We start from the raw sequence: 16,253 nt of genomic DNA, 5'->3' as shown, positions 1-16,253 counted from the left end.
GAGCCTGGAATGCAGGGGCTGCCACTCTTCAGTTTCCAGGCCCCTCACAGTCTCCCTTTGGAAAGCAATGAAACCTCTGAGATTAAAATCCTGATAAACAGCCAGCTATAAAAGGCCAGCTCAGCAGCAGCTTATGAGGACAAACCACTGCTGAAAGGCTTTGATCTTTTTATTCTTCAGTAAAATCACCAAATTGACAAAAGGCGGCAAATGCACTTGAATCTTTATGGCTTTATGAGGATGTTAGTGTCCTACAGAAGATGCAGCCACGAATCAGTTCAAATTTAGCTCCGTCAAGTGGATCTCAAAGTGGCTGGCAGCTGTTAACAAAAAAACTCTCCCAGTTTTAGCCACGGATGAATGGAAAGTTAGGGAACAGAAATAGCTGGTCACTCCGGGGGCTTGCTTTTAGTTAGCGTCTGTATCTTTTGGGGGAGGGGAGAAAGCCGCCAGACTCCATTTACAGAGAACACCACACCACTGCTGTTCTGTCCAGCTGTAATGGGAAGACAACATGTATGGACTTGCTTCCCGGACTCTCCTGTGCCAGACAAGCCAATATTATTCCACCTGCTTAAGGTGCAAAGGAGATTCAGTCTCAGCCAACGAAAACGTATCCAGTCACCCAGAAGGATGAGCCCACGAAGGGACAGAAAAACTGTGGGCTGCAGGGGCTGCCCATTGGAAGGAGGCAGATGCTGACAGACAGCTCTGAGGTCAGAGTTCAAGTTACAGTTTCCACTGTGTGATCTTGGGCAGGTTAACCCCACAGAGCCTTGGGATCCCAGGATGTAAAAGAGACCTGAGAGGGCCGGTGCTGTGGCTCACTTGGCTAATCCTCCACCTGCGGCGCCGGCACCCTGGGTTCTAGTCCCGGTGTGGGTGCCGGATTCTGTCCCAGTTACCCCTCTTCCAATTCAGCTCTCTGCTGTTGCCCCGGGAAGGCAGTGGAGGATGGCCCAGGTCCTTGGGCCCTACACCCGTATGGGAGACCAGGAGGAAGCACTTGGCTCCTGGCTTCGGATCAGTGCAGCACGCCGGCCGCAACACACCAGCCATAGCGGCCACGTGGGGGGTGAACCAATGGAAAAAGAAAGATCTTTCTCTCTAATTCTGCCTGTCAAAATAAATAAATAAATAAATAATTAAACAAAAAGAGAGAGAGAGACCTGAGAGGAGGGAGGAAATAAAGCCCTCGATCTAGCGGGAGGTCTGACAAGGGAGGGCTCTGTTAGCCATACTCAGGGGTGTGGCTTCAGAGGAGGCAGTGGAGAGCACTACAGTCCGTGGAGTATTCTGGAACTGCAGGAGGATTACTGTACAGGGTGGTAAACAGAGCTGGACACAGGCAAATTGTTGGCAGAAAGTTTCTGGAGATGAGAAGATTCTATCGGGGTTCGAGAAATGCTGATGAACAAGATGGAATCAAGAGAGACTCCATGAAGCACAAAAACTGCTCGGAGTAGGAGATGAGGGAGAACTCAGTGTTCACCTAGAGATAATGCAGCTGTTGTTTCTTCACAAAACCCCCAGGGGTGGCAAAGGGCCAGGGTTACTCCTCCAGTTTTATAAGAAAGCAAATTTAGAGGCAACGGGAATAAGCCAGCACTAAATTCTTACACTCTTATCTCTGTTTACATATTCAACATTAGCAAAGTGTTCTGGAGATGGTATTAAAAAATGAATAGAGGGATATTTATATCTGCTTGAAAGGTGAAACGAGGTGCCATTTTCTCATCAGTCTACTTTCATATAAATGAAATGTTTACAAAAACTGTAGGTCAGTTAGAAACAGAACAGAGATGACAGGGGAGTCCCAGACCTAAAGATAAATTTGGCAATTTGTTAATCCAGCACTGCATGTCTAAGAAAATGTCCTTTTCTTATCAACACAAACATTGTTTTTCCAGATGCATTCTTTCTGTGAAAATCTTCATGCTTTTCTTTTGCCACATAGGCTAGCTATCTGAAATTACACAAGAGAACCCGGAAAGTTCATTAGCACTGGACTCACATTTCCTGTAACTAATCATTTAGCATTTTTGGCAACATATATTTTCCATTTAATTTTCACAAGAAATTAAAACAGGCAGATCGTCAATATATGTTGTACACAGCAAAACACTGGTCATCTATATCTTAAATTGCCTGTGGCATTCTGACTGGCCCTCAGTAAGATTAATTTATAATTTTTAAAATCAGCTTCTTTCTAGGCCTTAGTATACTGTTTGCTAAAACTTCCAGGAAGACAGCCACTGTTGATGCTCTGTAAGTCTCTCCATCTCCAGGCATGACCAGCATCTCTTGACTTCACAATGACCCCAGAATGCCCAGCAATCCGTATCTCTGCGCCGAGGCTTAAACAGCTACTAGTGCAGTAAAATGACCAGGCTATGCCTTCTCTACAAAGATCTGTCCCTGTGATATGAAACGTCGAGGTGGAATGTTGTCTTTATTCCTTAGCCTGCGGTGAGCTGTTCTACAATGGCTCCCCATTACCTAACCCATGTCTATAGCAATCAACCTCCGTTTAAAAAAGTTAGAACCACTTGGCTTTCACCTCAAGGAAACTCTACTGTGGGTGTTGCTTTAAATTCAGCTGAATTCTGTCTATGTGGTTAGGTTTCCATACAGACTGGAAGCAAAATGGGACATAGAGGCTTCAAGATCCCCAAATGGCCACTCTTCATCAAAGCTATGATGGCGGAAGAACAACACAGTGCTTTCAGAACAGGAAATTTCCAGTTATAAACAGAAAATGTTCCCAAATAGTGCAGAGGCAAATGATGAACACAAAAACTGATCCCCAAAGAAAACAACAACAGCAACAACAAAATTACAGAGCAGGCGATTACACTGTATTATTATTCCTTGCTGGCAGAGTATGGCAAAATATTACCTTCTTTCCATAACTTTCCACTTACCAACTTAAATGTCAATGTTTTTAAAGCTTTGGGATCATCTACAATCTTCTGTAAGTTAGCAGCCACTGTTAAAATACAAACATGGAGAAAACGTGTACAGATTATTTCCAATAACACTGGGTTTTCACATCAATGATTCAGAAAATCTGACTAATGATGCAATAAGCTGCAAAATCATTTCTTTCACAGATATTACAAAGTCCATATAAATGACCAAATTACTCTCACACAGATATTTTCTACTACAATTCTATCATTTCAGCAATCTTGTATCTATGTGAATCTGAATTAATCACTATATATCAACCCCACAATTCATATAATAAAATCCGAAATTACTTTCTGACAGAAAGTAGAAATGACAGATGACCCCAGAGTTTTTCCCTTTTGGTTTTTCTAAATGTTCATTCTGAAAAAAATTTATTAGCCAGGAGAGGGAGGTACAAAACAAAGAGGAGCGGTACTGCAGAAAACTTTCTCAGGAAGTAATGGGTCAGCACGTTTGAACTCCTGTCCTATAGATTTCATTCAGCTCTCTGTACCCATTTTCATCAAAACAGTAAAACCCAGAGGACAGCCTTCTACACACAGTGGGTGCTGGGATGCTCTCCGAGTGCAGGGCTCCACCAAGCCCACGACGCGCCCCCTTGAACGCTACCCGCGTCAGCTGCTCAGGGCCAGCACAAGGCTTGTGGTGGGAGCCCAGTACTGAGCACCTGTTTTCAGCACCTGCAGGACTCATCGGAGGCCTGGTACTCTTCTCCAGAGCACGGCCATGTGTCTGATCTGCTAGCTGAGAAGTCGGCTTTTCCTGATGACTACTTGACTTGGGGCATTGCTCATGATTAGAATTATCAAAAACAGCAAAAAAGGCAATGGTTATAAAATTTTACAACTCTGCTCTTCCCACATCCACATCTCAAGGATAACTACTGTGAGTCAAGTTAGGGCTACTGATTAGGGGAGAAGTCATCACTGAAGAGATCGGGGAGCAGGTCCTGTGGGTCATTTTTCTTTGCCATGAGGAAGATTATCTGCCGCTTCAGTAAGTTAGGTTTCTAAGAAGTTATCTGGGCCTGTGCTGTGGCACAGTGGGCTAAGCTTCCCATATGAGTGCCGGTTTGTGTCCCAATGCTTTACTTCCAATCCGGCTCCCTGCTAATGGCCTGGGAAAGCAGTAGAGGGCGGCCCAAGTCCTTGGGCCCCTGCGCCCACGTAGGAGACCCGGAAGAAGATCCTGACTCCTGGCTTTGGATCTGCTCTGCTGTGGCCATTGTGCCCATCTAGGGAGTGAACCAGAGGATGGAAGACCTTTATCTCTGTCTGTAACTCTACCTCTCAAATAAATGAAATCTCTCTAAAAAAAAAAAATCAATATTGAAGCATATCCTGGGTAAGCTATTCACCAAGAATGAAAAAAATACTTAAAAAATGTTACCTGAATTGTTTTTTTAAAGATTGACTTACTTATTTGGAAGACAGAATTACAGAGAGAAAGAGGGAGTGAGGGAGAATAGGAGAGAGGGAAAGAGAGAAAGTTAGTTCTGCCATCCATTGGTTTACTCCCCAGATGGCCACAACAGCTGGGAATGGGCCAGGCGGAAGCCAGGAGCCAGGAACTTCCTCCAGGTCTCCTATGTGGGTGGCAGGGTCCCAGTCACCTCGGCTATCCTCCACTGCTTTTCCCAGGCCATCAGCAGGGAGCTGAATCAGAAATGGAGCAGCCTGAACATGAACTGGCTCCCACATGGGATGCCAGTGTCGAAGGTGACAGCTTTACCTACTGAGCCGCACTGCTGGCCCCATTACCTGAATTTTTTAAAGAGAAAATTTTGAGAAAGTAGCAAACATATAAATATTTCGGGGAAAGTGTTTCAAATAAAAACTAATATGTGCAGATTTTATTTTTCTCTAAGGTTGACAGATAGCATCCTCAATACATGGATTTTCTGCAGATTAGTTTATTTCATTGAATCTCTCAGCTACAGAGGAGGAAAAACGAAAATTACATACTCAATACGGCCTACTGCTCTTTGTAAACCATAATTACTGGCATCATTTTATCTTCATTTGCTGCCTTCTCATCGATCTGCCAAGCCTCACTTTGCACCACACCCCGCCCCACTCATCCTGTTCTCTTTCTTTAGCCCAGGGAAGCAAGCACATACACTGGGTACATCCCAGGCTGCCAACCACAGAACAGTTGACACCGCCAGGCTTCTTTGGCCTTCCAGCAGTTTCCTGAGCGATTTTTGGCACTAAAATCGCCCCGTGATTCATGTAAGAAACACTGGCTCCTGCATGGAAAGCTCTGCTGTGAAATCCAGCCTGCCTGATTATGTCAGGACACTCTGACTACATGCAAATTGCAGCAACTGAACACAGTACTCATTTTCTTAAAACATAAAAGTGTCCTAATAGTTCCTCTGATTTGGGCTGATTTCACAAGTGGTCATAAAGGCTGCCTATGAATTTCATTCCTTTCATTAGAGCCTCTCTGTTAATGTGGATGATTTACTGCCTTGTTCTGGGTCATCTACTTCCAGTCTGCTCGCTCGTGTTCAGCCAAGAGCAGGGCTCTGTCCTCGAGTAATTCACAGCCGTCTCTCTCGTGGACATGCACAGGTACCAGGGCCAGCTTCCAGGGAGTGGGCTCGGCAACCTCAGACTGCAGGCGAGTCCGAGCTGCTGGCACCCTGGGAATCACGCTCCCCAGTTGTGACGCTCACACCTCTGGGATGGTAGAAATTCAAATTCTGTCTTCGGCTCAAAGCAAAAATAGCAAAACTGGCCACTTACCTGATTACTGATCCCAGCTGCCAGGCTTATTTTCAATTTAGTTGATTCTAATTTGTTGTAAAGTGCTATAAAACACCTTCATTTAACTGACATCACGTAAAATTCAGGGTGATGCTAATTTCTCTTCCAGTAGCTATGCTCATTAAAAAGATGGGTGTCACTGTTTGCTCTCCTCTCCTGACTGTGCACCTGGATTTCAAAAATAAAAACGCTCCTTACCTGGAACGTGAGCGGAGAGGGTCGGGCCGGGTGGGGCTGGTTGCTGCTTGAGACTTTCTCAAGCTCGGGCTGAGAACCTGAACCTCGTGTGTTCAGGCTCCCTGGTCTCCAAAACACAGGGGGCTCCTGAGCACTGCGTACTCAGCGGCCATCACCCCACTGCAAAATCGCTCATGGCTTCCCCAGACAAACCTTCCTCCCTTTTCCCTGGTGCACACTCGGGGCTGTCTTCTTTGCGCTCATTTCTCTTCTCCTCCCACCCGCTGTCTTTGGTCTCAGGACTGTTCTCCCTCATCTGGGCAGAGACTCACTAAGACCCAGAGGACTGCCGGCCTCTAGCCCTACCGCCAGGGCTGCATTGCGTACCTCTGTGTGAGAAATCCATTCTTTGCTATTTTGGTTTCCTGGTATCACACTTTAAGCTTGACTACCTGTCAGGCTAGATGTTTCCATTTGCTTTTTTGGAATAGAATTTGGCCCAAGGTATGGTAAGGATTATGCTTTATGAAAATGTAATAATGTCATTAACACTGCACAGCCAAGATGCTGAGGCTCAACAGCTCCCTGCTCCTACACAGAGAAGGAGATAAGATCACCCCGAGGGTAAGCCGTCAGAGGCAAGGCCATTGAGCCGACACCTCTTTGGCAAACGAAGTTGGGTGTTCTTCAGACACTGCTGTCTCTATGAATTCCTTACACTACTCAGATTCTCCACATTTTGACAGAATAGTCATCTAGTGACTATTTACAGTGTGTGTTTGCATTCTGAATAATTAGTCCAAAGATACTTTTCTCCCCAGACACCAGCTTCTTTCACAACAGTCTCCTACTGAATTGATATGTGGTGAGTTAATCCACTTAGCGTGTGCTGTTCTCAGACTAAAGCTGTAGGGGAGGGAGAAGCAATGCACACTGAGTTTGATGCATTTCCAATATTAAGAAGTTCTGGGACTGGCACTGTGGCGCAGTGGCTTAATGCCCTTGCCTGAAGTGCTGGTATTCCATATGGGCGCTGGTTTGAGACCCGGCTGCTCCACTTCCGATCCAGCTCTCTGCTATGGCCTGGGAAAGCAGTAGAGGATGGGCTTGGGCCCCTGCACCCACACAGGAGACCCGGAGGAGGCTCCTGGCTCCTAGCTTCAGATTGGCACAGCTCCGGCCACTGTGGCCAGTTGGGGAGTGACCCATCTGATGGAAGACTTCTCTCTCTCTGCCTCTCCTTCTCTCTCTGTGGAACTCCGACTTTCAAACAAATAAATAAATCTTTAAAAAAAAATAAGTTCTAAGATCAACAATTGTTACCTGCCAAGGTGATGGATTCAAAATATTGTTGTAGTTAAAGACACATCCTGAATATCTGCTCTCATTGTTTTAATTCCACAAAGGTAACATGAGATTGCAAAGAAAGGGATAAATCCAAGCTCTATGTAAGAAGAAAGGAGATGATGGGAGGGTGGATTTCTCATGGATGCCCCATAACATTGATGCAAAAGAATGGCTAATTAAAGATTCAGCTGAGGCAAAATAAGAGAGGCCCTCCATGACTTTCCCTAAATCCATAGGCTCTTACCTCCATGAGATGCACTGTAGCACAGGGTGCAGCAGGGAATGAGAACCGGAATTCTTAAGCCAGAATTCATGGGTTCAGATTCCGCTTCCTGTTGGCTAGAGCTCTGTGACTACTGCCTTGCCTGTGTAGGCGGCAAGTTTTCCTGAGCCCTTCTGTGCCTGACTACGTGCAGGAAACGTGCCTTTCAATGGTGCCGAACTGACTGTGCTAAGGCTTGAGTTAATACACATAAAGTGCTTCGAATAGTGCTCACTAGACAGTAAGTGATTAATAACCATTGGCTTATGGTCTCTGCCCTGGATGAGCACATGATCTCAAATGATATCCTTGCCTTCAGTCTTCACTTCTCAGAGCTCCTTAGGTAATGTTGTTTAACTGTTCCCATCAACTGCTGACAAAATCCAAAGTTTTAATATGGCCTGGCCTCAATCTACCTCATCCATGTATTTCTTGCCACTTCCTATTCTAAATCTTCCCAGCAGGGACTCTATACATCTGTGTTCCCCTAGAAGCTTACAGTGCTCTTAGCCTTGTGTGCTAGAACGATCTGGTACAAGTCTGATTGCCCCACCAGGTTCAGACCCTTTGAAAACCCAGGAAAAAAAAGGCATCCATTGCTGTAAAGGGCGTGTTTGTGAAATGAGTCCACATTTACAGAAATTGATAATGTCCCACAACCACCACTCTCCTCCCTTAGTGGGGCCCTGGGAATCTCACTTCTAGATTCCTAAAAGTTCCCTGTCTCCCTGCTTCCTCCCTCATCCTCTGATAGCCTGGCTTCAACCAGTAGTGGGGTGCAGATCATGTCACTCTTCTACTCTGAACTCCCTGAAGGCCTTTTCAACTCAGAGTAAGAATCATGGTCTCTGCAATGCCTACAGAAGACCCTGCCTGCTCAAGTCCCCGCTCCACCTCTGACCTCACCATTCTCTCACCTCTCCCTCCCTGCTCAAGCCACGGCAGCTTTGGTGCTGACCCTGGAGCACTCAGAGCTGAGTGCCTTCTGGCCTGCCATTCTCTCTGTAGGAAGTGCTCCTCCCCATCACTGCCTCCCTTTCTTCTATTTTCTGCTCTAATGTCCATGGCCACTCTATTAACAGTCCCTGCTCCACTACTGCCTTCACCGTCCATGCCTTTACCCAGAATTGTTTTTTTCCATAGCATTTATCATCACCTGACAGGCTTTATACTTCAGAATTATTTTTGGATGTGGCCCTACACATACTGTCATATACCCAGCCCTAAGCACCAAAGAGCCAGGAACTTTATGTGCCTCATTCATGGTCACAGTTCCCGTGCCTGGCATCAAGGGAGTGTCCAAGTATTGAATGCATGCATGAAAATGAAAAAAATGCATCTCTGAGACACCAACATCGAGCTCAACTTGTGGTACACAACAGTCTGTACATCTACTACAGGCCCTCTTCCCAGAAACATGCAAAAAAAGTTTATGCACAATTTAGAGGGTTCCAAGACACTAAAAACTCAAGGTTAAGAGCCTCAGATAAAAATAATTATTCATACTTTAGGAGAATCTCTGTCAGCTAATCAATTATTCCCATTTGTTTTCTCAAAGCAAATAAATTAACTCTTGGCTCCTCTCAAAAGAACACTGGGTAACACATCCTAGGCAACCACAGTTTTCAAGAAAGGTAATTTTTCATTCAGTATTTTTCAGAGATGAGAGTCTAGGTCACCTCCAAGTAAACTACTGAACCTAGACAAAGGGAATCCATAATGGACGGTGGACTGTGGAGACGATGAGGTGCAGCAGTGGGGACTATACTCCACTCCTCTACCCTTCTTAAAACTGTCCCCCAGGAGAAAAGAAAAACCAATCCTGGGAGAACTGCTCCCAGGTAGACAGAAGAGTGCAAGTGTAGTGTAGTGGACCCTGTGGAGCACTGCCCAGATCCTGTGTTCAAGAATGAGGCAACTGTTCTCTACCTGTTGGAGTTACTGGTGGCCAATAACTCTCAGCTTAACTTACTCCTCTCTGGGACTCTTTCTTGGCCAGAGAGCCGCCTAAGCCATGGTCAGGCCCTCTTCCTAAAGGCAGCCTGTGCTGCCTGATTGGTCCTAAGAAAAGGCCCTGTGGTTTCCAGGAAGGACAACCATAAGGGTCATCTCCAAAGCTTCAAAACTCCCTTTGCTGTGGCTGAAGCATAATTTAATTCCTCCATCTCCCAAATTCTACTTCCTTTATTAGGTCACAGATAGTGATCTTGAAAGCGCTCCTCAACGGCCGGCGCCGCGGCTCACTAGGCTAATCCTCTGCCTAGCGGCGCCGGCACACCAGGTTCTAGTCCCGGTCGGGGCGCCGGATTCTGTCCCGGTTGCCCCTCTTCCAGGCCAGCTCTCTGCTGTGGCCAGGGAGTGCAGTGGAGGATGGCCCAGGTGCTTGGGCCCTGCACCCCATGGGAGACCAGGAAAAGCACCTGGCTCCTGGCTCCTGCCATCGGATCAGCGCGGTGCGCCGGCCGCAGCGCGCCGGCCGCGGCGGCCATTGGAGGGTGAACCAATGGCAAAGGAAGACCTTTCTCTCTGTTTCTCTCTCTCACTGTCCACTCTGCCTGTCAAAAAATAAAAAAAAAAAAAAGAAAAAGAAAAAGAAAACGCTCCTCAAAAAACCTACCTGCATACAAATCTACGCCTTTGTTTTTCCTGGAGAATCCTGAAACAGTGCCCATGGATGGGCATAATACAGTTATCTCAGAAGATGCTGCCCATTTTCAAACATATAGGATAGTGCAAATGACAAACGCAATACTGAAGGAATATAGGTGCATTACATGCAAGTTTTCTTTGCATTTCACTTAAAATTAAAATTCTGAATAGTGAGTAAAATCAGTAGTTAGGTGAAATTCTAGGAAGGTTACAGATACTATAAGCAAGTTGCTTGGTTGACCAAAATGTTAAACAAATAGTATTTATACTTAGGTGGATGGGATGTTTGAGAAACATAAGAAACACAGATATATAGCTGCCATTTTTCTTACGATTCAAGCAAGTTCCAGTTATTAGTGTCATCCTGGGCACACTATCAAAGTCTGAGACAGTTTGGCCTTCTGAAACTGGCTGATATGCAATCTGTCCTTTAAAATATAATCATGAAATTGACATTTCTGATCCTGAATTTCCTTTAATGTGTTTAAGGTGGAGTTTTATGAACTGGCCAACAGCACAGTAATGGAAATGTTCAATAATCATTATGTTATTATTGCTCATTTCGAAAGCAATGAAATGGCATAATCAATAAAACTGTACTCTCATTTAGCTGCTGCTGGTGATATACTAGTAAGTTGATAGTTTCATTCTTCTTAAGAATGAAGTTGAAGAAAGTGAAACAATAGAAATGAAAAACACTATGTGGACAATGGCTGATCTTTTACTGTCAGGCTTGCCAGGGATACATAACATTTATGTAAGGGGAAGCTCAGAATTAATTTATTTGCTTTGGATTCACAAAGGGGACTGTTGCTTAGGAGACATGGCTGTTGGAAAGTCCTTTATTTCCTAGAAAAAATTCTAAAGGTGTACTAACGTGGGGTTTTAAATCTTGATACTCCATGTGGAGATGTCCCTTCATAGCCCAACAATCCCCCTCCCAAATGTTTATAGCCACTCAGAGGGGAGATCTCTTGCTTGTTTTGCAATAGCTGTAGGAAGTACATAGGTACAACTGACACACCATCAACTGCAATATTTCCAGTGTACAGTTTGCTTTCAGAGGCACATATAAACAACTGTGAAGCCATCACCAAAATCAAGATAACAAATGGAGCCATCACCCTCAGCAGCTTCCAGGCTCTCCTCTAATTCCTTCTCTCGTTTCCTCCCTGTCGTGTTCTAGTCTGTTCAGGAAACCACTCATCACTTGTCTGTCATCCTAAATTAGTTTGCATTTTCTAAAATGTTATGCGAGGGGCCTCATTTAGTATGTATTCATTTTTTTTTTCTGGCTTCTCTTACACATCATAATCATTTTTAAATCTATCCTTTTTGAAATCTTTCCTTTTCACTGTGAAGTACTTATCCCTTGCATGATATATACCACAGTATATGGACACATTCGCCCCTTGGTGGGCCGGTAGGGTTGCTTGGGGTGTGCTGTTATAAACAAAGCTTTTATCAATATCCATGTTCCAGTCTTTATTTATTTTTATTTATTTATTTTTTATTTTTTTTGACAGGCAGAGTGGACAGTGAGAGAGAGAGACAGAGAGAAAGGTCTTCCTTTGCCATTGGTTCACCCTCCAATGGCCGCCGCGGCCGGCGCGCTGCGGCCGGCGCACCGCGCTGATCCGATGGCAGGAGCCAGGAGCCAGGTGCTTTTCCTGGTCTCCCATGGGGTGCAGGGCCCAAGCACCTGGGCCATCCTCCACTGCACTCCCTGGCCACAGCAGAGGGCTGGCCTGGAAGAGGGGCAACCGGGACAGAATCCGGCGCCCCGACCGGGACTAGAACCCGGTGTGCCGGCGCCGCTAGGCGGAGGATTAGCCTAATGAGCCGCGGCGCCGGCCTGTTCCAGTCTTTATACAGACACGTGTTTTCTTTTCACTTGGGCAGGTACCTAGGAGTGGAATGGCTAGATCCCATAATGCATACTATATTCAGCTTTTAATTAAAGCACCAAAATATTCTCTGGGTGACTGTATTATTTGTACATTCTGACCAGCAGTACATGATCACTGCAGTTTCTTATGCACTTGCTAACAATTACTGAGGCTAGTTTTTAATTCTAGCTATTCTAATAAATGTGTAGTGGTACCTCATGATAGCTACTTTTAAATTCATGATTTCTATATTTTTAGAAATTTATTTATTTTTATTTATTCAAAAAGCTGAGTGACAGAGGAGGGAGGAAAGGAGAGAGGGAGAGATCTTCTATCTGCTGGTATATTCCTCAAATGTCAGCAACAGCCAGAGCTGGGCCAGCCAAGCTAGGAGGCTGGAGCTCCATTATGGCCTGGATCTCCTATGCAGGTGGCAGTGATCCAAGTTCTACAGTCATTACCGGCTATTTCCCATGGTGTACCTTAGCAGGAAGCTGGATAAGATGGAAGGGTGGAACTGGGTCCCAGGGATATGGAATAAGGGTATCTCAAGTAGCTCAGTCCCCTGTACAAAACCCACCCCTTCTCATTGTAGTTTTACTACATGCTGTAGTTTTACTAGATGCTGTATGTAGAGCATCTTTGCTTTCATGTGTATATCTGGTGAAGTCTTTTTAGGGCTACTTTTTGATAATATCATAAGCATTTCCATAAATGCAAGTATGGTTATGCTGGGTTATGCAGATGTTTTTCCTAAAAAGAAACAAAATCTTTGTTGAGGAACCACAGCAGATTCTTCACCCAAAATAAAAGCTGTTCAGATGCTGCCTGTCCACCTTTCTTCCAGCTTACCCAGTGAATGAAATAAAGCCATTGGACAGAGAGCACTCAAGCAGCAGCATTCACAACCTGGAAAATCTCCTAGAGCTTCCTGTATGGTCCACAAACCTCAATTCGCTTCCACAAGGGATCCCGGAGGTGTAGGTCATGAATGTGCATAGAATTACACAAAGAAAAGAAGGACATGATCACCCCATGGAAGGCAGAAGAGACACGGCACAGGAAATCCAACCAACACTGATTTCTAGATGTACAAAAGAAAGCCTTCCCAGCCCTTGGCTGTCTGCAGTAAGAAGCTCTGATTTAATTATACTAGAAGTCTAGATTCTAAGAGAAGAATCCAACACCCAGGAGCACAGACTGGGAGTAGTAACAAGAGCATGTGTATATGTGGCATGAAAGCCAACACACTCGAGGATTCCAATGACAGTCTCATAACCATTGTTCTGGGGACACATACGTGCAGCAGGTACTTCGAGTGCAACTAACAGGTCACAGTTCTCTCCAATACAGTTTGTGGTTAAGACTAGAAATAATTTGTATCTCCTTCAAAGCACGTAATTACTTAATTAAAACTGAACACACTAATAGAAGTTTACACATCTATCTTTACAACTTTCTCAAATCATACAAATTTCAGAACACTTCTAAATCCGTCAGAGGAAATATACCAAAGCAAAGTGAAAAGCAACACTTAACTTCATAGGATCAACTTCTTCTCATCATAAACTTGTATTTCACCTTGATCTGCTTTACAGAGATTTTTCAATAGTTACATATTAGTAGGACATACACAGCTTGAGATTTAACCTAGTGGCTTCTAGACTGGGAAAAGCTTTGGGAAAGTTAAAATTAATGAGACAGTACATACATTGATATGAAGAATGCTACCTGAACCAGGAGCCAGTGCAGCCAACTGAGGCAGAGCCATCTGGAAAAAGCACAAAGCCCAGAGCAAGCCAAAAGGACGGTGGGCCCAGCACTTGGCTGTGGCAGACTTCCACACAGAAGCACTTCCACGCCTGTGGCCAGCCACGTGGAGGACGACTGAGCTGGGCCTTGGCTCACAGTATGCTGTGCTGGCCCAGACAGGGACATCTACTTTATCTTCATTTCTTGGGTTATTTAGCGGATTTGTGATCTATGCCAAAGCCTTTAAAGTAAGAATCTAGCAGTGAGTGTCAGGTGCACAGCAAGACTGAATAATTCACTTCCTTAATATGCAGAAATTAAACGAATTCAGGGGTTAACTAGGACCTCATTCTACGTTAGCCTAAACTATAAGGACTTTGAAATATCATCCTGCTTATCATATGTAATATAACTCTTTGGAAAAAATACCTTCCATGTGCCTCCGACTAGTAGAAACTCAAAGTAGCCAGCTGCCAAATACCTGTTTCAGGTCCACATGAGATATGAAATATGTGCAAGGCTGTAAATCAACCATGAGGAAGTCTTCCTACTTCAAAAAAGTAAATAAAAAGCCAGCTGAACCTGCTGCACTGTCCAATGTGCTTAACAATGCAGTCGGGTGACATTGTGGCACAAGCCAAGCAGGGCTCTCACTTTGAGGAAAACAGCTTTAGATCTTTCCCCAGTGACATGCCCTGGCTCCGACTTCTCCCACCATCCTTGATGGACTGGCTCGGATCAAGTACTTTAAAAGAAAACTGGCTGCGTGTGCTACATCACATCTGAACAACGAGGTAAAATACTTAACCTTCTTTCAGAAACTGCATAATCATTGCTAGAATCAGAGGAAGAAAAGAATTACAGGAATGTGGAGTTTATAGGATACAGAAATCAAACATTTCATACGGAAACTACCTGTTCTGCTGCCATATTCAATTGAACATTTCTCCTGCATTTTAAATTTTTAAACAAATCATTGTTAATTGCTCCGAGAAAATAAGCCAGGATGGGTTTGGCAGACTTGAATGGTGAAACTTTAAGCTTCAATCTTGCCTGGTAAAATGGGACATAATTGCACTGAATAAAGGTCCCACTTTAACACACGATTAAACCTGAAAGATCTATAATTTTCTTCCCTGTTTCCCTCTCCCTTAGCCACCGCCACCACCACTACTCTTTCCTGAGGCAAGGTGACTTCCACAACTCTCTTTAAAGGGCAACAGTCACAGACTCTGCAGCCCAAAGGAGGCAGGTAGCAAGGGGCAGCTAGCTGCTTCCACTCAGGATGGGAGTGGGAGAGATATTCAATGCTGACACCCTAGCCGGAAACCTCAGGTCCCCGCTGGTGGTGCTGAGGCTCAAGGGGGCAGCCTGCAAGATGCTGAATGGTGCTGGGCCACCAGTTGGTGGAGTTACTATCAAGTTTAAAACATACAGAATATGTCCAGAAATTAAAGCCCCATGGGACACAGAGGAACATTCCTATTGTAGTTGTCCCGGTGTTTGTTGTGTGGTAAAACTATTAACTTCTTGACTAGTATATTCCTTTTTGATTTTGCACTAAACCCTTTTGACACCAATCAGCTTTTAAAGAGCACGTCTAATAAAAAGTTAAGTACTAAAGCCGTATCTCCAGAAAGGCATGTAGTCCATGTAACCATCTGTCCACATTTTCCACCCATGCTGGGAGCTGTAGTTATATCGATGACTACCCAAAACACCAGCAGACAGGAGCTGGCCTAAGAAACATCAGAATTGCCTGCAACGGGGCAATTACTATGAAACGCATCTCCCTGAAGCAGATGACCCAGAAGGTGTTTCCAGCTCTCTGGGGGTGGGATGCCTTTTCTTTCTGGACTCCCTCATTTGTATGATAAATTGACAAGTCACCCCACTTACAAGGGAGCTAGACTAGAACTTCCTATAGTAGTCCCATTTGTCATCTCGATTCTTATCACCTAACATGGAATCTGGCAGCTGTAGACACAGAATGAATTAACAAGCAGAAGATCTGCAAGTATCTGGTGGCTAAGAGGAAGGGGTACTTCCCCCGCTCCCCAACCTTTTATTTAAGGAATACAAACTTCATGGTTTTCATAAATACAACTTTAGGAATATAGTGATCCTTCCCACTGTACCTGCCCTGCCACCCATACTCCTACCCCTCTTCCTCCTCCCTCTCCTATTCCCATTCTTATTTTTAAACTAAGATCTATTTTCAGTTAACTTTATACACATACGATTATACTAAGTAAAGAGTTCAACTAACTGTATGACAAAAAACTACTGCTCAAGAGACAACAGCTGTTCAATGTCATTGCATTTTGAAGTGTTAATTTTACTTCCATAGATTGTCCTTTAGGTGCACTATTAGTTAACACAGCTCAGGGAGAACATATGGTATTTGTCCTTTTTGGACTGGCTTATTTCACT

The 16,253-nt window shown here is 44.5% G+C and overlaps 1 protein-coding gene across 1 annotated transcript in view; it reads right to left on the bottom strand.

Annotated features, from left to right (window-relative positions):
- The window catches only part of STK39 (serine/threonine kinase 39), a 335,022-nt gene that overhangs the window by 8,779 nt on the left and 309,990 nt on the right, over positions 1 to 16,253 (bottom strand). Inside the window, exon 17 of the mRNA XM_051848534.2 lies at positions 2,925 to 2,989. Within this exon, the coding sequence (XP_051704494.1) occupies positions 2,925 to 2,989 (65 nt within the window). The remainder of the gene's footprint in view (positions 1 to 2,924; positions 2,990 to 16,253) is intronic.

Source organism: Oryctolagus cuniculus, chromosome 3 (genome assembly GCF_964237555.1).
Source record: "Oryctolagus cuniculus chromosome 3, mOryCun1.1, whole genome shotgun sequence".
NCBI lineage: Eukaryota > Metazoa > Chordata > Mammalia > Lagomorpha > Leporidae > Oryctolagus > Oryctolagus cuniculus.
This window is presented reverse-complemented; position numbering and strand designations above follow the sequence as displayed.